The sequence below is a fragment of the Anoplopoma fimbria genome, chromosome 2, assembly GCF_027596085.1.
Source record: "Anoplopoma fimbria isolate UVic2021 breed Golden Eagle Sablefish chromosome 2, Afim_UVic_2022, whole genome shotgun sequence".
NCBI lineage: Eukaryota > Metazoa > Chordata > Actinopteri > Perciformes > Anoplopomatidae > Anoplopoma > Anoplopoma fimbria.
Window position 1 is genome coordinate 22,946 of NC_072450.1, and position 23,424 is coordinate 46,369.

The 23,424-nt window shown below is 44.6% G+C and overlaps 1 protein-coding gene across 1 annotated transcript; it reads left to right on the forward strand.

The window, feature by feature from the left end:
• Positions 1 to 3,134: 3,134 nt before the first annotated feature.
• Positions 3,135 to 23,057, forward strand: LOC129101076 (kinesin-like protein KIFC3). The gene is made up of 20 exons (XM_054610699.1): positions 3,135 to 3,221; positions 6,983 to 7,125; positions 7,495 to 7,603; positions 7,821 to 7,918; positions 8,582 to 8,647; positions 8,913 to 9,056; positions 10,774 to 11,034; positions 11,113 to 11,286; positions 11,618 to 11,765; positions 11,848 to 11,978; positions 12,589 to 12,700; positions 15,277 to 15,458; positions 15,557 to 15,661; positions 15,738 to 15,868; positions 16,401 to 16,524; positions 16,863 to 16,992; positions 17,713 to 17,942; positions 19,208 to 19,354; positions 19,477 to 19,606; positions 21,992 to 23,057. Exons 1-20 carry the CDS (start codon positions 3,140 to 3,142, stop codon positions 22,012 to 22,014), a joined length of 2,670 nt encoding a protein of 889 aa, XP_054466674.1. The 5' UTR covers positions 3,135 to 3,139; the 3' UTR covers positions 22,015 to 23,057.
• Positions 23,058 to 23,424: the final 367 nt, after the last annotated feature.

A 23,424-nucleotide genomic window follows, 5' to 3' on the forward strand; every position in this document is an offset into this window, starting at 1 on the left:
TCGTTGTTATTTCTCTGTTCTACCAGCTTCACACCAAAAAACACAGTACAGATATATAAATATAGTAAAGATAGATATATAGACACAGGTCTAAATATAAATATAGTAAAGATAGATATATAGACACAGGTCTAAATATAAATATAGTAAAGATAGATATATAGACACAGGTCTAAATATAAATATAGTAAAGATAGATATATAGACACAGGTCTAAATATAAATATAGTAAAGATAGATATATAGACACAGGTCTAAATATAAATATAGTAAAGATAGATATATAGACACAGGTCTAAATATAAATATAGTAAAGATAGATATATAGACACAGGTCTAAATATAAATATAGTAAAGATAGATACAGGTATAAATATAGTAAAGTATAGATACAGTGTGTGTGTGTGTGTGTGTGTGTGTGTGTGTGTGTGTGTGTGTGTGTGTGTGTGTGTGTGTGTGTGTGTGTGTGTGTGTGTGTGTGTGTGTGTGTGTGTGTGTGTGTGTGTGTGTGTGTGTGTGTGTGTGCACATGGAGACAAAAAACAGATTTGACCCAGTTTAGAAGAGGAGGAGGAGATGCAGGTTTGGTGATTTATTGTAATATAATACAGTTGTAATAATGCTCTACCTACCTTTATTAGACCTTTATTAGACATATTAAAGGTACAGTGTGGCCAGAGCTTTCTCAGCATGCTAACCAGCTAGCCGCGTCATGTCTCTGTAAACAGTGAGTCGCTGTAGCGTCCAGTCTGTCCTCCAACAAGAAGAGCTCGTCATTAAAGCGTTAAGGGTCCATTTATGTTTTATTGTTATACTTTAGTGGCAGAAACAAGGAAACGACTCCCTCCTCATCCTCGCCGTCTAAAGCTGCTGCTGATCTCTGATAACGAACTGCATGACCTCCGGCCTACATCTTCTCTAACTCCTCACAAATATTAAAGGAAAGGCTCCTAAACGGACCCCGACTCTGGAACACTCTACCCTCACGTTAGATCTGAAAACCTACTTCTTTAAGTTTGTTTTCTATAAACTCTTAAATGTCCCCGTTCAGTGTTGGACCTGTGTGGATCTGGTTCTGTATGCGCTGAGGTTTGTCTTTTAAATGCGTTTTGTGCTTCGAATTTGTGTTTGAGCACTAATCTGTGTTGCTTTATGAATAAAGTTTTTACTTACTTTGCCAGCAGGAGCATCACTTAGCAGTTAGCTTAAATTCAGCCAGTGTAAACCCAGCTGATACGGGAGGGTCTGATACGGGAGGGTCTGATACGGGAGGGTCTGATACGGGAGGGTCTGATACCGGAGGGTCTGATACGGGAGGGTCTGATACGGGAGGGTCTGACGGGAGGGTCTGATACGGGAGGGTCTGATACGGGAGGGTCTGATACCGGAGGGTCTGATACGGGAGGATCTGATACCGGAGGGTCTGATTCCTGGGGGTTCTGATCCATGGGGGTCTGATTCCTGGGGGTCTTATCCCAGTGGTCTGGTCCCGGGGGGGTTAGGGTCTCGCTGGGTCTCATGCCGGGGGTCTGATCCCGAGGATCTGAACTCGTGGTCTGATACCGGTGGGTCTAATGCCAAGGCGGTCTGATCCTGACGTTATCCAATTCTCTGGAACTCTTCCTCGGGGGTCTGATCCTGGAGGGTCTGATCCCGGAGGGTCTGATCCTGGAGGGTCTGATCCCGAAGGGTATTATGCCGGAGTTTGATCCTGGGGATCTGATCTTGGGGGTCTTATCCCAGGGCTTTAATCTCGGGGGTCTGGTCTTGGGGGTTTGATCAGGGGAATCTTATCTTGGAGGTCTGATGCTGGGGGTCTGGTCCAAAGGGGTCTGATGCTGGGGCTCTGCACTGATTCTGGATCAAATGAATCCTTGAGAAACCAGTTTGGAGACTGTCCTCTGATTGGTTGGATCTCACAGCTTTGACGGGAACAGAGCCGAATCATATAATATTCTTCTGTTATCTGACGGTAGCTTTATAGACCACTAACTTGACCTGCATCACACCATTACACACTTCCTGTAGGCCTGAGTGGACAAATGAATGTATTGATCTTCAAGGGGGAGGGTTTAAAGGGGCGGGCCTAAATGGGGCTGGTTTAAAGTGGCAGGCATTAAAGGGGGCGGCCCTAAAGGGGGCGGCCCTAAAGGGGGCGGGCTCTGTGGTGAGTCTGATCGCTGGTTTCAACATTAGGGACTTTTGTTCCGTTAACTTGAAGGAGCCCAGAATCCTCAATGTTTGTCTCAAGTAGAGCGATAACTTAAAGATGCTCCGATCAATTGGCCAATAATAGATATCAGCAGATATTCCGTCTATATAGATTCATCGGTGGTCTCTATATCGACTAATCAGAAGAGCCGATCAGATGAAGTTAGGTCCCGTTGCTGAAATTGCTTCATCTTCATTTTTCTACAGCTTTGATAAGAATAGTTCAATAAATGAATAAAGCTACACAATAAACAGAAGCCTTTGCTGCTTAAAAAAACCGTTTATTTATTTATTTATTAGGAAAATCATTAAGAACAAATTCTGACTGACAATACGCTTAATGTCCCAAAGCTCAAAGTCACAGGAAATAACTGGATGACTTGATACGCATTCGTGTTTCTGTTTGTCTATGATTGAGATCAATAAAGTGATTTTGAATCACAATCAGGTTTAATGCCAAGTAGGTTTTCACATACCAGGACTTTTCCTTTTGGTGCAAAATTATAAAAAGCAATTGGGTTAGAGAAACAGCTGGTCCACCTTAACTGTCAGTCCACCTTAAGAGCCTGAGCCAGCAGTCCGTCTGCTCGCTGGGCCCTCAGCTACAACTCTACTGCTCACCTCATACTCTTCATCTGAACACGACATCCTGGCTGCTATATATCCCATCAGCCATCACTGCAGCTGGGTGGCCTGTTAGGCTCCGCCCCTGTAAACAACACACCGCTGTGTGTTAGTTAGTGACCTTAAATAGTAAAGGTTAGGAGAGGTCGTTGGGTTGTGAGTTTTTTTATAAAAGCTTTTGGTTCAACCATTGAAAAAAAAAAAAAAAAAAAATGAGTATCCAATATCTCAATATGCATTATGACACGTTCATTATCACACAAATTAATTTGTGTGTGTGTGTGTTTGTGTTGCAGCCGGTGGTCATGTTCGGTACAAGAAAGACCTGGGATCTTGGCCCCGCCCCCTGCCTGCAGGAACTCTGGAAGAAAGACATCTCATTGGACGGTGAGTCAGACGTCTGTCGCAGAGGGGGAGGGGCCAGTTTATACAGTGTGTGTGTGTGTGTGTGTGTAGGAGACGTGAGTCATACCTTAGTTAGTATGAATGGAGCTCCACAGTGAGAGCAGAGAAACCTGAGCGTGTGATTAGTGCAGACAAACAGGTGAGAAGTCACTTTTATTTATTTATGTTTGTTGGTTCTGTGTTTCTCTCAGCTGATCCTCTTTCAGTCTCAGGAGACGACGGATCAGGTTCACAACAGTAGAGTCGTTGTTTCTGTTTCTCATGTTCTGCTGAACACTTCTCCTTCTTCAGATCAGTTGTTACTGATTCTATTAGTCTCCATTTTACGTGGAAGCTAATTTCCTCGTTTATATCGTTTATATCAAGCGTTTATATCAGGTGTTAAACAGTTCTGGTTATGTATATATACATATATATATATATATATATATATATATGTGTATATATATATATATATATATATATATGTATGTATGTTTATGTATATGTATATATGTATATACATATATGTGTGTATATATGTATATGTATATACAGCGGGTAAAATAAGTATTGAACACGTCACCATTTTTCTCAGTAAATATATTTCTAAAGGTGCTATTGACATGAAATGTTCACCAGATGTCGGTAACAACCCAAGTAATCCATACATACAAAGAAAACCAAACAAATAAGGTCAGAAATTAAGTTATGTGTAATAAAATGGAATGACACAGGGAAAAAGTATTGAACACATGAAGAAAGGGAGGTGCAAAAAGGCATGGAAAGCCAAGACAGCAGCTGAAATCTATCAGTAATTAGAAAGCAGTCCTGCACCTTGTCTGTGCAAATGAATATCAGCTGGTTCAGTCCCAACTGATGGACTATAAAAAGGTGTCTCACTACCAAGGTGTCACACAAGAAACATGTCATGATGGGTAAAAGCAAAGAGCTCTCTCAAGACCTTCACAACCTTATTGTTGCAGAACATACTGATGGCATTGGTTCCAGAAGGATTTCTAAACTTCTGAATGTTCCAGTGAGCACTGTTGGAGGAGTGAAAAGAATTATCAGAAGAGTTGTCCAAGAGCCAAGGACCACTAGTGGAGAGCTTCAGAAAGACCTGGAATCAGCAGGTACAATTGTTTCAAAGAAAACAATAAGTAATGCATCAACCGCCGTGGCCTGTATGCACGCTCACCACGCAAGACTCCACTGCTGAAGAAAAAGCATGTTGAAGCTCGTTTAAAGTTTGCTGCACAACATTTAGACAAGCCTGTGAAATACTGGGAGGATATAGTCTGGTCAGATGAGACCAACATGGAACTCTTTGGATGCCATAATACACACCATGTTTGGAGGTCAAATGGCACTGCACATCACCCCAAAAACACCAGACCAACAGTGAAGTTTGGAGGTGGAACATCATGGTGTGGGGCTGTTTTTCAGCATACGGCACTGGCAAACTTCATATAATTGAAGGAAGGATGAATGGAAAAATGTACCGAGACATTCTTGATAAAAATCTGCTGCCATCTAGCAGGATGATGAAGATGAAACGAGGGTGGACATTTCAGCAAGACAATGATCCCAAACACACAGCCAAGGAAACTCTCCATTGGTTTCAGAGAAAGAAAATAAAGCTGCTAGAATGGCCCAGCCAATCACCTGACCTGAATCCAATAGAAAATCTATGGAAAGAACTAAAGATCAGAGTTCATAGAAGAGGAACACGGAACCTTCAAGATCTGAAGACTGTTTGTGTGGAAGAATGGGCCAAAATCACACCTGAGCAATGCATGCCACTAGTTTCTCCATACAGGAGGCGTCTTGAAGCTGTCATCACCAACAAAGGCTTCTGTACCAAGTATTAAATACATTTCAGTAAGCGTGTTCAATACTTTTTCCCTGTGTCATTCCCTTTTATTACACATAACTTAATCTCTGAACGTATTTGTTTGGTTTTCTTTGTATGTATGGATTACTTGGGTTGTTACCGACATCTGGTGAACATTTCATGTCAATAGCACCTTTAGAAATATATTTACTGAGAGAAATGGTGACGTGTTCAATACTTATTGTACCCGCTGTAGATATATGTGTATGTGTTTATATATATATTATATATATATATATATATATATATGTATGTCTATGGGTTCTTTATCCAGCCTTGATTAGCTTTGATAGTTAATGATTACACAGTCGTCCATCTTTAGTACGTAGAACCTTCACACTGTTTATCGCTCTGATTATCAGTCCTGAACCACAAACAGAGAGAAGCTGTCAGAAAAAAACATTTAGTGTTGGAATAAAATCTGAATTATAATTTAATTTCAGCACTAATTCCTTGAGTGTGTGTGTGTTTGGATCTGTGTGTCCATAGTTTTTGTGTCCCTTCAGTTCAGAACAGCATTTAGTTTAAAGCAGGTTTGAGTCCACGTGTTCTGAATGCTGTGAGTGAGTTAAGTCTGTTTAATTCCCAAATGCTCCCATTTTCCCACAGAGTGCAGATTGTTCTCAGGGTGATAAGATTTGAGTCCTCGTAGAAACTTGTGACCACACACACACACACACACACACACACACACACACACACACACACACACACACACACACACACACACACACACACACACACACACACACACGCTGTTATCAGCTGTTATCTGGTTGGACTGGTTTCCATGGTATTCAGGAGGAGTGCAGGTTTACTCAGCAACAGGAGAGGAAACTCTGAATTCAGGTTATATGTTGTTTAGTAATGACCTTAATAATCACAGATCACTTACACATTTTATTCTGTTCATTCAAGACGCTTTTCTCAAGAGATTTACATTTTCTAATAATGTAATGTAATACAGGTGACGTAGCTCTGCTGGTGACTCTAAAAACTGAAACAAAGTGTTTTTGTTTTGAACAGCTGAGAACAGAAAAGAAAAGACGTTCAAACAAGAGACCATATTTTTTATTTTAGTCCTGAGTGAGAACAGACCGGGTCCAGAAGTCTGGATGTTAAAAACAGTTTGAGCTTCAGGATCAGCTCCTGTGGTTCCTCATGTTGGTTCCTCCTGTGGTTCCTCCTGTGGTTCCTCATGTTGGTTCCTCCTGTGGTTCCTCCTGTGGTTCCTCCTGTGGTTCCTCCTGTGGTTCCTCATGTTGGTTCCTCATGTTGCTTCCTCCTGTGGTTCCTCATGTTTGTTCCTCATGTTGGTTCCTCCTGTGGTTCCTCCTGTTGGTTCCTCCTGTGGTTCCTCATGTTTGTTCCTCCTGTTGGTTCCTCCTGTGGTTCCTCCTGTTGGTTCCTCCTGTGGTTCCTCATGTTGGTTCCTCCTGTTGGTTCCTCCTGTGGTTCCTCCTGTTGGTTCCTCCTGTGGTTCCTCATGTTGGTTCCTCCTGTGGTTCCTCATGTTGGTTCCTCCTGTTGGTTCCTCATGTTGGTTCCTCCTGTTGGTTCCTCCTGTGGTTCCTCATGTTGGTTCCTCCTGTGGTTCCTCATGTTGGTTCCTCCTGTTGGTTCCTCCTGTTGGTTCCTCATGTTGGTTCCTCATGTTGGTTCCTCCTGTGGTTCCTCATGTTGGTTCCTCCTGTTGGTTCCTCCTGTGGTTCCTCCTGTTGGTTCCTCATGTTGGTTCCTCCTGTGGTTCCTCATGTTGGTTCCTCCTGTTGGTTCCTCCTGTGGTTCCTCATGTTGGTTCCTCCTGTGGTTCCTCCTGTTGGTTCCTCCTGTGGTTCCTCATATTGGTTCCTCTTGTGTTCCTCAGCCAGCTCAGTGGACTTCCTGATGAGTGATGGTGAAGACGAAGGCTCTTTCCTGTCTCTGCCCACCGCTGCCTTCTCACACCGCCCCTCTCTGACTGCAGAGCTGTCCGAACCAAACGCACCCAGCCAGCAGCTGCTCATCCAGGTAACACACACTGTGTGAGTGTAACCAGGTAACACACACTATGTAACACACACTGTGTGAGTGTAACCAGGTAACACACACTATGTAACACACACTGTGTGAGTGTAACCAGGTAACACACACTATGTAACACACACTGTGTGAGTGTAACCAGGTAACACACACTGTGTAACACAGTTGTTTATTTATAAGACGCCCATTCAACTGTGTGAGTGTGTGTGTGTTGTGTGTGTGTGTGTGTGTGTGTGTGTGTGTGTGTGTGTGTGTGTGTGTGTGTGTGTGTGTGTGTGTGTGTGTGTGTGTGTGTGTGTGTGTGTGTGTGTGTGTGTGTGTGTGTGTGTGTGTGTGTGTGTGTGTGTGTGTGTTCAGGCTCTACAGGACAAAGTGTGTGACTTCGAAGCTCGTCTTCGTTCTGAAGAAGTCTCCCGTCACCTGCTGCTCCAGCAGCTGAAGCAACGGAGCGTCCAGGAGGAGGCGTGTCTTCAGACGCGGAAGGAGGAGGCGTGTCTTCAGACGCAGAAGGAGGAGCGTCGTTCCTCTCCGTCACACGGTGAGAACAGAGCTGAAGGTACCCCTGAGGATGATGAAGGTCCGATCAGTGTGAATCATCTGACTGTGTGTGTGTGTGTGTGTGTCACCTGTACATCTGTGTGTAGGTGTGAGGGTCATACACATCTCACCTGTACATCTGATAGACAGGAAAACACATCTCACCAGTACAGCAGGTGAACCACTTTTGGATCGTGTCCTCTGTCCAGAAGAAGAGCAGCTCGTTACTCGGCTGCGCACACAGGTATGTCTACAGGAAACACATCTCACCTGTACATCTGATAAACAGGAAACACATCTCACCTGTACATCTGATAAACAGGAAACACATCTCACCTGTACATCTGATAAACAGGAAACACATCTCACCTGTACATCTGATAAACAGGAAACACATCTCACCTGTACATCTGATAAACAGGAAACACATCTCACCTGTACATCTGATAAACAGGAAACACATCTCACCTGTACATCTGATAAACAGGAAACACATCTCACCTGTACATCTGATAAACAGGAAACACATCCCACCTGTACAGCTGAGTTCTAAAGGGAGCAGCAGTCAAACCAGAGCTCTGTTTGGTTTGTGTTTGTGTTTGTGTTTAAAGGGTGTAACAGCTTCTCTGACTCATCAACTGTCAGTCTGATGTGTGTCCGCTTCACCTGTGAAACCAGGTGTGTTTTCTAGCAGTAATAAATCTGTCAGTCTGAGCTGCTGTAGTTCAGGTTTCATGTTCCCAGCTGACGGGTCTGAAATCTGCTGCTTCCTACATTTAAATTCATCAAACTGACTGAAAAAAGGAAGAGAACCAAAGGTCTAATCTGTGAGACGTCTGGTTATCATATGTTCTTAGTATAGAGCCTGTTGGTGGGAAAACATGTTGTGACTCCTACATGTCTGCAGGTGGAGGAGCTGGAGGAGAAGCTGTCGGATCAGACTGAGGAGGTGGAGAGACTTCGCTCTGAACTGGTGAGACCCTGCTGGACCACATTCCTGAGGAACCCTGGGAAAAACACACACACACACACACACACACACACACACACACACACACACACACACACACACACACAGGGATGCAAGAAAGAAAATATCTGTCAGGTAAATAACAGAAGACGGCTCTTTATTGAGAACAAGACTGAGAATACGTTCTGTAAAGAAAAGTATTAAAATGTAAACGCAATGCATTTAGAGATATTCATTAAAATGATGTGTGTGTGTGTGTGTCCTGTAGGGGGCGACAGACCTGGAGAAGCAGCTGGAGCTGCTGATGGTGGAGAACCAGCGTCTGAAGCAGCAGCTGAAGTCATGCAGGAGTTCAGAGCTTCAGAGCCTCGAGGCCGCTGGAGAGAGCTGCAGCCACTGCCCCCACAGACAGGTAGACAAACAGACAGACAGGTCGATAAACAGACAGACAGGTCGATAAACAGACAGACGAGTAGATAAACAAACAGACAGACAGGTAGACAAACAGACAGACGAGTAGATAAACAAACAAACAGATAAACAGACAGGTCGATAAACAGACAGACGAGTAGATAAACAGACAGACAGACAGGTCGATAAACAGACAGACGAGTAGATAAACAGACAGACAGACAGGTCGATAAACAGACAGACGAGTAGATAAACAGACAGACAGACAGGTCGATAAACAGACAGACGAGTAGATAAACAGACAGACGAGTAGATAAACAGACAGACAGACAGGTCGATAAACAGACAGACGAGTAGATAAACAGACAGACAGACAGGTCGATAAACAGACAGACGAGTAGATAAACAGACAGACAGGTCGATAAACAGACAGACGAGTAGATAAACAGACAGACAGACAGGTAGATAAACAGACAGACGAGTAGATAAACAGACAGACAGACAGGTAGACAAACAGACAGACGAGTAGATAAACAAACAGACAGACAGGTCGATAAACAGACAGACGAGTAGATAAACAGACAGACAGACAGGTCGATAAACAGACAGACGAGTAGATAAACAGACAGACAGACAGGTAGACAAACAGACAGACGAGTAGATAAACAAACAGACAGACAGGTCGATAAACAGACAGACGAGTAGATAAACAGACAGACGAGTAGATAAACAGACAGACAGGTCGATAAACAGACAGACGAGTAGATAAACAGACAGACAGACAGGTCGATAAACAGACAGACGAGTAGATAAACAGACAGACAGACAGGTCGATAAACAGACAGACGAGTAGATAAACAGACAGACAGACAGGTCGATAAACAGACAGACGAGTAGATAAACAAACAGACAGACAGGTCGATAAACAGACAGACGAGTAGATAAACAGACAGACAGACAGGTCGATAAACAGACAGACAGGTCGATAAACAGACAGACATGTCGATAAACAGACAGACAGACAGGTAGATAAACAGACAGACAGACAGGTAGATAAACAGACAGACAGACAGGTAGATAAACAGACAGACAGACAGGTCGATAAACAGACAGACAGGCTGGCTTAATTGATAGATATAACTGGGTATCATCTGCATAACAATGAAAGTTTATTGAGTGTTTTCTGATAATATTCCCTAAAGGAAGCATAAATAAGGTGAATAAAACTGGTCCAAGAACAGACCCTTGTGGAACTCCATGACTGACCTTGGTTTTCATCGAGGTTTCATTGTTTACATATACAAACTGAGATCGGTCTGATAAATACGACTTAAACCAGCTGAGTGCGGTTCCTTTAATGCCTATTAGATGCTCCAGTCTGTTGTCAATGGTGATTTATAATAAATACACCAGAGACTATAATACTCACAGTTACATACTCATAAACCAGGTGAGCACTGATAGATAAAAATGTCCTCACAGCTAAAACGATTCCAATTCAACTCATTTATGTAGCGTTAAATCATTACAGAAGTTATGAGACACTTTTCATATAGAGCAGATCAAATTATAAATATACTGTTATTGTAGTTTAAATTACAGAGAACCAACATTACCTCAAGAGGGAGCACTGGGGCCACAGTGGCCAGTAAAGACTCCCCTTTAACAGGTAGAAACCTGGCTCTGGGGCGGAAGTAATCCCTCACTCTGTCCTGCAGGATGCGGAGTCCCTGCAGAGGGAGGTGTCTCGCTGGGAGAACCAGGCCCGGCAGAGGGAGCGACGGCTGGCTGAGCTGGAGCGAGAGCTCCTGGAGAAAACCTCCAGAGTGGAGAGTCTCCGGCGGCAGCTGGACGACGGCCGGAGGCAGCTGGAGGAGTCGAGGCGGAGGCAGGAAGAGGCCGAGCAGAAACTCTCCCTCCGACTACAGGAGTGTGAGGAGGAGCTCGCCAGGCAGGCAGCAACGCCCCCCAGAGTCAAGGTGAGGAGTTGCTGGTCAGACTGGTCCCACTGGTCAGAATGTGAAATCTAATACGTGTCCGTTGTTGTGGTTCCTCAGTATGTGACTCAGACGGTGGAGGTGGAGTCAGCTGACTCTCAGAGAGCTCTGGCTGAGCTGCAGATGAAGAACGCCGGCTTGCAGGAGCAGCTGTCGGTGCAGAGGACGCTGCTGAGGGAACTCGAGACGCAGCTGCACGAGTCGCAGAGGACCTGCGCTCAGCTCAGGACGCAGGTAACATCTAGAGGAGCTATGATCTGCTGCTGCTGACCCGTCTGCTGCTCTGTCTGCTGACCCGTCTGTTGCTCTGTCTGCTGACTCGTCTGTTGACTCGTTTGCTGCTCTATTGTTTCGTCCTTATGCAGTGGATCCTCTAAATATTGTCGTCCTGCTTCAGTCGATCCTCTAACTTGTGTAGTTCTGCTGAAGATGATCCTCTGTCGTGTCGTCCTGCTTCAGTCGATCCTCTTATTTGTGTCTACCTGCTACAGTTGCTCATTTAGTCGTGTCCTCCTGCTGCAGTCGATCCTCTAACGTGTCATTGTTGTCGCTCCTCTCTCACCAGATCCTGGTGTATGAAGGGGAGATGGAGCGAGCTCAGGGTCAGCTGGAGGTGGAGATGCAGAATCTGGAGGAGGAGAAGAACCGTGTGATCGAGGAGGCGTTCATCAGAGCGGAGAGCGAGATGAAGGCTGTCCATGAGAACCTTGCAGGTCTGACTCTGCTTCCTGTTCGCTGTCCCATGTCACAGTGTTCTGTGGACTCTTGGTCACAGTGTGTGTTGTTGTGTTTCAGGAGTGCGTATGAACCTGCTGAGCCTGCAGCCGGCCCTCCGGACCCTCACCTGTGACTACTACTGTCTGAAGAGGCAGGTGCAGGAGTTCCCCTTCATGCTGGACAAAGCTATCACCGAGGCCAAGCACGAGGTGAGTGAGCTCTGCTGGACTGGGCTTCTTCTGTCCGTCTCTGTCTTTCCTGCGTCTGTCTTTGTCCTTCCTCCTTCTGTCCTCTGGCTTGTGAGCTAATCGAGGTTCTCCATCATCATCATCTTCATCAAAACACTTATGTGTCTCAAAGGAGAAAAGAGACCTCAGATGTGTCCTATGTGGACATTTTAATGGGTGAAATCACTTGAAAGTTGTGGAACTGCTTTCCTTTAATATTGATAATATTCCATGATAGTGATACTAAAGATGATGATGGTGATGATGGTGATAACGATGACAGGTGTGAGTATTTAATGAAGTCTAGTTAGTTTTCTCCCTGAGTGACAGTTTGTGATGATGTAAAAGCTGAGATCAGAAATGTCAAAAAACTACTTTTATATTATAACATTTATTTCACTTGATGATTATATTTCCAAAATGTATGAGCTCTTCTTATTAGTGTGTGTGTGTGTGTGTGTGTGTGTGTGTGTGTGTGTGTGTGTGTGTGTGTGTGTGTGTGTGTGTGTGTGTGTGTGTGTGTGTGTGTGTGTGTGTGTGTGTGTGTGTGTGTGTGTGTGTGTGTGTGTGTGTGTGTGTGTGTGTGTGACAGATCTGCCAGGTGATCAGCGAGGTGAGCACCACCAATCAGGAGCTGCTGCGTAAATACAAGAGAGAGATGAACCTGAGGAAGAAATGTCACAACGAGCTGGTTCGACTCAAAGGTCTGAACGAACTTCATCATCCAAACTGAAAGCAAACAATCTTTCTGACGGATTTCTGTCTCCTCTTAAATATTACACCAGAATAATCCTGACAAATATCTCCAGAGATATCCTGAGGTGCCGGCCAATCAGCTGCTGATTTAATTAATCATCTCGATTTCACATCCATTGTACCATGAACTGTGAACGTGTCAACAGATAATTAAGAAGACAGAAACAATGTCCTGTAGAGATGTTGTCCTCAGTGTCCTGTAGAGATGTTGTCCTCAGTGTCCTGTAGAGATGTTGTCCTCAGTGTCCTGTAGAGATGTTGTCCTCAGTGTCCTGGAGACATGTTGTCCTCAGTGTCCTGGAGACATGTTGTCCTCAGTGTAGAGATGTTGTCCTCAGTGTCCTGGAGACATGTTGTCCTCAGTGTAGAGATGTTGTCCCCAATGTCCTGTAGAGATGTTGTCCTCAGTGTCCTGTAGAGATGTTGTCCTCAGAGATATTGTCCTCAGTGTCCTGTAGAGATATTGTCCTCAGTGTCCTGTAGAGATGTTGTCCTCAGTGTCCTGGAGACATGTTGTCCTCAGTGTAGAGATGTTGTCCTCAGTGTCCTGTAGAGATGTTGTCCTCAGTGTCCTGTAGAGATGTTGTCCTCAGTGTAGAGATGTTGTCCTCAGTGTCCTGTAGAGATGTTGTCCTCAGTGTCCTGTAGAGATGTTGTCCTCAGTGTCCTGTAGAGATGTTGTCCTCAATGTCCTGTAGAGATGTTGTCCTCTGTGTCCTGTAGAGATATTGTCCTCAATGTCCTGTAGAGATGTTGTCCTCAGTGTCCTGTAGAGATGTTGTCCTCAGTGTAGAGATGTTGTCCTCAGTGTCCTGTAGAGATGTTGTCCTCAGTGTCCTGTAGAGATGTTGTCCTCAGTGTCCTGTAGAGATGTTGAGTGTCCTGTAGAGATGTTGTCCTCAGAGATATTGTCCTCAGTGTCCTGTAGAGATATTGTCAGAGATGTTGTCCTCAGTGTCCTGTAGAGATGTTGTCCTCAGTGTCCTGGAGACATGTTGTCCTCAGTGTAGAGATGTTGTCCTCAGTGTCCTGGAGACATGTTGTCCTCAGTGTAGAGATGTTGTCCCCAATGTCCTGTAGAGATGTTGTCCTCAGTGTCCTGTAGAGATGTTGTCCTCAGAGATATTGTCCTCAGTGTCCTGTAGAGATATTGTCCTCAGTGTCCTGTAGAGATGTTGTCCTCAGTGTCCTGGAGACATGTTGTCCTCAGTGTAGAGATGTTGTCCTCAGTGTCCTGTAGAGATGTTGTCCTCAGTGTCCTGTAGAGATGTTGTCCTCAGTGTAGAGATGTTGTCCTCAGTGTCCTGTAGAGATGTTGTCCTCAGTGTCCTGTAGAGATGTTGTCCTCAATGTCCTGTAGAGATGTTGTCCTCTGTGTCCTGTAGAGATATTGTCCTCAATGTCCTGTAGAGATGTTGTCCTCAGTGTCCTGTAGAAATGTTGTCCTCAGTGTCCTGGAGAGATGTTGTCCTCAGTGTCCTGTAGAGATGTTGTCCTCAGTGTCCTGGAGAGATGTTGTCCTCAGTGTAGATATGTTGTCCTCAGTGTAGATATGTTGTCCTCAGTGTCCTGGAGACATGTTGTCCTCAGTGTAGAGATGTTGTCCTCAATGTCTTGTAGAGATGTTGTCCTCAGTGTCCCGTAGAGATATTGTCCTCAATGTCCTGTAGAGATGCTGTCCTCAGTGTCCTGGAGAGATGTTGTCCTCAGTGTCCTGTAGAGATGTTGTCCTCAGTGTCCTGTAGATATGTTGTCCTCTGTGAAGAGATGTTGTCCTCAGTGTCCTGTAGAGATGTTGTCCTCAGTGTCCTGTAGAGATATTGGCCTCAATGTCCTGTAGAGATGCTGTCCTCAGTGTCCTGGAGAGATGTTGTCCTCAGTGTCCTGTAGATATGTTGTCCTCTGTGAAGAGATGTTGTCCTCAGTGTCCTGTAGAGACGTTGTCCTCAGTGTCCTGTAGAGATGTTGTCCTCAGTGTCCTGTAGAGATGTTGTCCTCAGAGATATTGTCCTCAGTGTCCTGTAGAGATGTTGTCCTCAGATATATTGTCCTCAGTGTCCTGTAGAGATGTTGTCCTCAGTGTCCTGGAGACATGTTGTCCTCAGTGTCCTGTAGAGATGTTGTCCTCAGTGTCCTGTAGAGATGTTGTCCTCAGTGTAGAGATGTTGTCCTCAGTGTCCTGTAGAGATGTTGTCCTCAGTGTCCTGTAGAGATGTTGTCCTCAATGTCCTGTAGAGATGTTGTCCTCTGTGTCCTGTAGAGATATTGTCCTCAATGTCCTGTAGAGATGTTGTCCTCAGTGTCCTGTAGAAATGTTGTCCTCAGTGTCCTGGAGAGATGTTGTCCTCAGTGTCCTGTAGAGATGTTGTCCTCAGTGTCCTGTAGAGATGTTGTCCTCAGTGTCCTGTAGAGATGTTGTCCTCAATGTCCTGTAGAGATGTTGTCCTCAGTGTCCTGTAGAGATGTTGTCCTTTGTGAACAGGAGGACGTCATGTCTCCCGTGTCCCTTCTCCCTGTCTCCCAGGTAACATCCGTGTCTTCTGCCGCGTCCGGCCGGTCAGTCTCGAGGAGCAGGACTCCGCCGACTCCAAAACCATGCTGAGCTTCGACTCGGAGGACGACGCCATCCTTTACCTGTCCAACAAGGGCAAAATGATGACCTTTGACCTGGACAAAGTCTTCACTCCTCAGGCCACACAGGAAGAGGTACAAGAGGGCTCAAACTGATCCTGAGGCAGCATTCAGTCCGTCTCGTCAGAGGGACTCTGTCTAAGTGGTGTCTTCCTCTCTGATTGGTCCACCAGGTGTTTCAGGAGGTCCAATCTCTGGTCACTTCCTGTATCGATGGCTTTAACGTCTGCATCTTCGCCTACGGACAGACGGGCTCGGGGAAGACTTTCACCATGGAGGTAAGATCTCTCTGAGCTTCTCTGAGGGGGGACCAGGACTGATCCGGATCATAACTACAGGTCTGTGTGTGTCCAGGGCGCCGTGGACAACCCCGGCATCAACCAGCGAGCGCTGCGCCTGCTGTTCTCCGAGGTGATGGAGAAAGCTCCAGACTGGGACTACAGGATCTCCGTCAGCATGGTGGAGATCTACAACGAGACTCTGCGGTGAGTACACCAGATCCCTGATCTGATCAGAGACCAGTAGTTCAGACCAGAACCTGCTGGTCCAGTCAACACAAACTGTCTGAACCAGGACAGTAACAGTACTTCATATACAGTACTTTATATGGAATACTTCATGTACAGTACTTTATATAGAAATTCATGTACACTACTTTATATAGAGTACATCCTGTACACTACTTTATATAGAGTACATCTCAGTACTCTATAAAGTACAGTACATGATGTACTCTGTATGATGTACTCTCTATAAAGTACACTACATGATGTTTCCCTCTGTGTATCCAGATGTTGTGTAACAGAACTCTGACCTGGACTCAGATTAAATTCTCAGATTATCAGGAACCACAAAAACAGAATGTAAACAAAGATCACATGACCTGAGAGCTCAACTATAGCTGTGTTGTTGAGCCCTGAGTTCAGTCTGCAGGTTGATTTATTGAATTCTCCCTGAGATGTGTTGTTGAGCCCTGAGTCAAGTCTGCTGGTTGTAAAGGTCTCTGTTGTTCATCAGGAACCTGCTTGGGGAGAATCCTTCGGACAAGCTGGACATCAAGATGAACCCAGATGGCAGTGGACAGCTCTACGTCCCCGGACTGACCCAGTTCCTAGTTCAGAGCCCTGAGGACATCAACAGGGTGAGGACTTCCTTCTGTGCTCGTCCTTTCAGTGTAAAAGCCTCCAGTCAGCTGCTGGTCTCTGTTCTTTGTCTGCAGCTGTCACCTGTATTTTCCTGTGAAGTTCATTCTTGACCCTGTACTCTGACACAAGTATTTTACTCAAGGTCCACTTGTTAGTCAACACTTTCACTTGTTGAGAGGAAATAAGACTTTTGATGAAGTTTCTTTGTTAAAGTGTATAGTGTATTATATATACATTTAAAAACTGTGATGGACATTTTTCACTATTTTCTAGTGTGTGTGTGTGTGTGTGTGTGTGTGTGTGTGTGTGTGTGTGCACGCGCACCTGTCCTCAGGTATTTGAGTTGGGTCACATGAACAGAGCGACGGCCTGCACCAACCTGAATGAACACAGCTCTCGTTCTCACGCTCTGCTCATCATCACCGTGTCTGGCCTCAACTCTGCTACTGGAAACCGCACACAAGGTACACACACACACGCACACACACACACACACACACACACACACACACACACACACACACACACACACACACACACACACACAAAAGGTACACAAACACACGTAGACAAACACACGAAACACGTGTCATAGTAAAGCATACACAGTACTAGAACCTTATGTCATAGTAAAGCATACACAGTACTAGAACCTTATGTCATAGTAAAGCATACACAGTACTAGAACCTTATGTAGTAAAGCATACACAGTACTAGAACCTTATGTCATAGTAAAGCATACACAGTACTAGAACCTTATGTCATAGTAAAGCATACACAGTACTAGAACCTTATGTCATAGTAAAGCATACATATGTTAGAACATATAAGAACCTCATGTGGTGGTAAAATATATACATGTATAAGGAAACAAAACACTGCTCTCAGAAACTAATGTGGACCTTGATCACCATGGAAACGGTGGAACGGCGGAGTCAGCCTAGTGAGAGTTCACGTGTTCATGCATGTGAGCTGGTGGAGTGCAACCAGAACAGAACCTTGTGGTTCTTCTTGGTGAATGAAAGAAGGTTGTTTTCACCTTCAGACCAGAAACTGCTTCATGAAAACCAAGACAGGGTTCTGTGTTTTGTTTGTTAGCTATTAGAAAAACTCGAGGTTCCACAGAAAGATGGGGTTCTGGTGGTCCCTCGGTTCTGAGGGTCTCTTGTGTGTTGGGGCTGCAGGTAAGCTGAACCTGGTGGACCTGGCGGGCTCGGAGAGGATCGGGAAGTCGGGGGCGGAGGGCAGTCGCCTCAGAGAAGCTCAGTGCATCAACAAATCTCTGTCGGCGCTCGGTGACGTCATCAACGCGCTGCGGGGCCGACACGCCCACGTCCCCTTCAGGAACTCCCGCCTCACGTACCTGCTGCAGGACTCTCTAAACGGGGACAGCAAGACGCTCATGATGGTCCAGGTGAGACCGCATCAGGCCAGATCCAAAAAGCTGTTTGGGAATGTTAAAATGAAAACTTACTACAGGGAGCCATTAAATATAACTAGATATAGTCATTAATAAGAACTACAGACCGTCTTAAATTAGAACTACAGACCGTCTTTAGTTAGAACTACAGACCGAACTAATGTAATGTAATGTCTTTAGTTAGAACTACAGACCATCTTTAGTTAGAACTACAGACCGTCTTTAATTAGAACTACAGACCGTCTTTAGTTAGAACTACAGACAGTTAATAAGTATAACTAAATACGGTGATTAATGAGAACTACAGTTGGATATGAGTCAGTTGGGACTCATTGAGACTCATTGAGGACTCATTGAGGACTCATTGAGGACTCATTGAGACTCATTGAGACTCATTGAGGACTCATTGAGGACCCATTGAGACTCATTGAGGACTCATTGAGACTCATTGAGGACTCATTGAGACCCATTGAGGACTCATTGAGACTCATTGAGGACTCATTGAGGACCCATTGAGACTCATTGAGACCTATTGAGGACTCATTGAGGACTCATTGAGGACTCATTGAGACCTATTGAGGACTCATTGAGGACCCATTGAGACTCATTGAGGACTCATTGAGACCTATTGAGGACTCATTGAGGACTCATTGAGACCTATTGAGGACTCATTGAGGACCCATTGAGGACTCATTGAGGACCCATTGAGGACTCATTGAAGACTCATTGAGGACCCATTGAGGACTCATTGAGACCTATTGAGGACTCATTGAGGACCCATTGAGACTCATTGAGGACTCATTGAGGACCCATTGAGGACTCATTGAGACCCATTGAGGACTCATTGAGACTCATTGAGGACCCATTGAGGACTCATTGAGACTCATTGAGGACTCATTGAGACTCATTGAGGACTCATTGAGGATCCATTGAGACCCATTGAGGACTCATTGAGACTCATTGAGGACCCATTGAGGACTCATTGAGGACTCATTGAGGACCCATTGAGGACTCATTGAAGACTCATTGAGACCTATTGAGACTCATTGAGGACCCATTGAGGACTCATTGAGACTCATTGAGGACTCATTGAGGACCCATTGAGGACTCATTGAGACCCATTGAGGACTCATTGAGACTCATTGAGGACCCTATCTCTCTGTAGTGAGTTATTTGTTCAGGGACATGAACAGAAACCAGGTGACTAACAGAGGATGAGGTTTACATTGATGTCCTCTGGTTCTCGGTGTTGTGTTCAGGTGTCTCCTCTGCCCGGTAACATGAGCGAGTCCGTCTGCTCGCTGAAGTTCGCTCAGCGCGTTCGCAGCGTGGAGCTGATGTCTTCGTCCTCCAGGAGACACGAGAACTCGTCCACGTCGTCCTCGCCAACCCACGACAGCGTGGAGGTAACGGAGACGTTCAGATTAACTTAACTTAAAATTGAACTGAAATACTAACTGTTGTTATTCATTGTATTATATATTATAGAAATCTGAGTGAGACATGTTGTCCTTTGACCTCTCCTCAGCTGGACTCTCCCCCGGTCACCCCCGTCCCTCTCCCCATCTCTCGGGCTAGCAGTGCCGGCTCCACCCTCTCCTCCGCCTCCAGAACTCCCAGCAGCACCCGCAGGAGGTCCCAGTCCCAGCTGTCCACTGGTACATGTACACACATGAAGTACAAATACACACACGTACACACATCTGTCCACTGCTTCATGTACATGTATGCAGTATAAATACACACAAGTAAGTTTAAGTATATATATATATATATATATATATATATACACATATACATATATATATACATATATACATATATATAGCTAGAGAGAGATACTAATACACACACCTAGTGATGCCTTTACTGACCTTCAAAGAGAAGCAGGATTCAAGAGAAACGTATTTATTTCTGTTTTCCTTTGATGTTTGATAGAAACTCATCATCTCTTTGATGTTTCCCTCTTGGTGTTCTGATCCGTTCAGTATTCATTTCATCAGTACAGCTACAGTCTCTACAGTACTAATACTACTGTTTCTATCCACTTTCAGACCCTTCTACTGACTACTGTAATACCTGGAAGCTTTTAATGTGAAACTAAGCAGGAAGGATTTAAATACCATTTTTTACTTTAGAACATTTGTGTCTTAATTAATTGATCGTTCAAACTTCTGATAAAAAATACTTCCTGTCGTCCTTCACACCACGTTTCTGGATGCTGACAAAAGGCATTATGGGAAATGTAGGAAGCAGCGTCACCTGCTGTCAGTCTTCTTCTTCTGTGTCCTCATTCTGTGGTCTGATTGGTCGGTTTGCAGACAGACAGATAGACAGAGCCAGCCCATTGGTGGGGGACGGTGGGCAGGTAGGTGGGGGTGGATGCTGATTGGTGGATAGCTTAGCATGGAAGCTCTCAGCATGGCATGGTGCCCCGCCCCTTCCTTCAAACGCTCCAACCACAGCGCTCCAACCGCTTATGTCTGTGCGCCTACAGGGCCGTGAGCAGGGCCCACTGAGCCCAGCGGACTGTGCTGTTTGTGCCGCCTGTTCGATGCTCCAAGTCGAGTTTAAGTCACAAGGAAAGGAAAGCTTTTCTAAACCTCCAGCCTTTAAAGGGACAGTCCAGCCTTTAAAGGGACAGTCCAACGTTCTAAACCTCCACCTTTAAAGGGACAGTCCAACGTTCTAAACCTCCACCTTTAAAGGGACAGTCCAGCGTTCTAAACCTCCACCTTTAAAGGGACAGTCCAGCGTTCTAAACCTCCACCTTTAAAGGGACAGTCCAGCGTTCTAAACCTCCACCTTTAAAGGGACAGTCCAGCGTTCTAAACCTCCAGCCTTTAAAGGGACAGTCCAGCGTTCTAAACCTCCAGCCTTTAAAGGGACAGTCCAGCGTTCTAAACCTCCAGCCTTTAAAGGGACAGTTAAAGGGACAGTCCAGCGTTCTAAACCTCCACCTTTAAAGGGACAGTCCAGCCTTTAAAGGGACAGTCCAGCGTTCTAAACCTCCAGCCTTTAAAGGGACAGTCCAGCCTTTAAAGGGACAGTCCAACGTTCTAAACCTCCAGTACACAGAAACATCCAGACGGGTTAGCTTAGCTTAGCACAGAGACTGGAAGCAGGAGGAAACTGGTGCTTCTTTATGCTAAGCTAGGCTAATCCCTGTACTGGACACACACAGATGAACTTCGCCTGTACCAAATGTCACTTCTTTTATTACACTAAAGACTTCTATAGAGGTTTTTAATAACGCTTTGAATGTGGGTCATTAAACTAAATATTGATCTGAATAAAGTTGATCAGATAAAACAAGTTAAACTAAAACTGGACTTTCTTTAAAGAACAGATGTCGTGCTTTGTCTCTTTGTGAGCAGAGAGCAGTGAACAGCAGATATGGATTAAAGGAAGAAATGCTGGTTTCTTCTGATCTCAAATCCTTCAGATAGTTTAATATTAATGAATCCTGATATTACCATGATATGAATTAAGCTTTAAATGTTCTGAATGAAGCTTCGGTGCAGCCGTAGATGAAACTATTATAAACAGCTGGAGCTTTTTTCATCATCCATATTTAAATCATGAATCTTTTCCTTGTGACTTCAGTGAGTGTTGTGATGCCCCCCCCACCTCCCCCCCATCCCTGCTGCTGAGCCGAGGATTGTGGGATATGTTCCTCCATGTCCACACTGATGAATCTGAAAACACTGTTGGTTCTTCCTTAAACATAGTTTAGTTGGTAGCTTGTTAGTTCTGCAGGTTTTTATGACACATGCAATAGGACCTAAAGATGGCGCTATAGGGAAAGTCAGCAGGATTCAACCTCAGAGGAACATCAATATGTGTACAAAATATCACAGCAATCCATCCAATAAAGATATTTCAGTCGGAATCAAAGTGATGCATCAACTGATATTCATAAAACCATCAAGAGAGTTTTCACATTTCTAACCAGCAGTGTGGACATGAGAGGTCACATGACTGCTGACTGATGGTCTGACAGGTCACATGACTGCTGACTGATGGTCTGGTTTTCTCTGCAGGACGACTGAAGCTGACGGCCTGAGGGACCTGGAGACCGGCTGTGGGGGGGTCCAGGTCTGCAGGGTGTCTGCCAACACTCTGAAGGTTTTTCCCTGCTGGGACACCGACTCCCTCCTCGGCCCGCGGGGTTGATAACCAGCCACTGACGGGAGCGGGATGAAGAAGCTAAGACTGATGGGAACTTTCCAGAACAATCTCAAAGAACAAACTCGTTGTGTGTTCTTGCTGTGATGATAAACATTTCAAGATCCAAAGTGACTTTAATGAGAAACGACTGATCCCCTAAAGTTCTAGAACCCGTCTGGACTAAATCCTTAATCACGTTTATTTCTGACAGTATACGCTTCCAATCACAGTATTTCTTTTATTGTTTTTGTAAAGTTGCACTTTAACCTTTTGAGATTTTTTTCTAATCCACAATTCCAGATGTGGTTTAATTATAATATATGCATAATATGGTTCTATATTTATGTTTGCTTTCATTGAGTTTTTAGGATGCTGAACATGTGAAAAGAGGTTGATCTTAAAGTTCTCTGACTGAACTCTCAGGAGATCTTTTCTTTTCAACATTAATCTCATTTCATCACGTCTTGAATCCTCTTCTGTAGTTTTCTAACGGAGGCTGTCTTTGTGTCCTCGTGGTCCTCCTTTATCCAATCAGGGTAGCCCAGCGGTGCCGAGCTGTCCAATCAGAAGAGAGCAATAGGAGAGCTCCTCCTGTGTTCACGTTAATCCTCTTCCTGTGGATGTTTTTATTTTTCATTCGTCTTCTTTCTGCTCGCTGAACAAAAATAATCTTCTTCACTTTCTTCACTGTGCTCCTGCTGTGTATCTCTATTAATAAATGTAGGAAGCCACGGGTGACCTTTGACCTCAGCCATAACAGATCTGTAGCTGTGGACTGGTGGGTTTGAGGTGAGGAGTTGTTGGTAGTTTAGAAACAGGAATGCATAGAAACGCTTTGAGTGTCGTTGACCTGATGATCAACACGTCTGCTTGCTTTGTGTCTGCTGTAGATTTCTACAGGGAGTTTTTTTTTGTATTCCTTTTTAATAAATAAACATCCAAAACAAACACTGTGGCCTCCATGTGAGATCTCTGAAGGAGCAGTTCTTAAATCTATTTCTCATATCTGTGTTCAGTACAGAGATGTGGTTCCATAAACACTTCAACCAAATGAGATGCTTGTTGAAATGCTAAGCTAGGCTAACCATGTCCTGACTTTGTAACACACAGCTATCTGAACATTTAATTATTGTTTTATTACCCTGGTCAGTAAAGTCTTCTTCCATTGTGAGGATAGAACTAAACGGCTTAAAGGGAACCTAAACCTGATCTTTGTTCAATAGACATTACATAGTGTAACAACGTTGACTTCATAAGAGCAAGTTAAAGAGAAAAAAACTGGTCAACTGCCACTTTAAATCTGGAG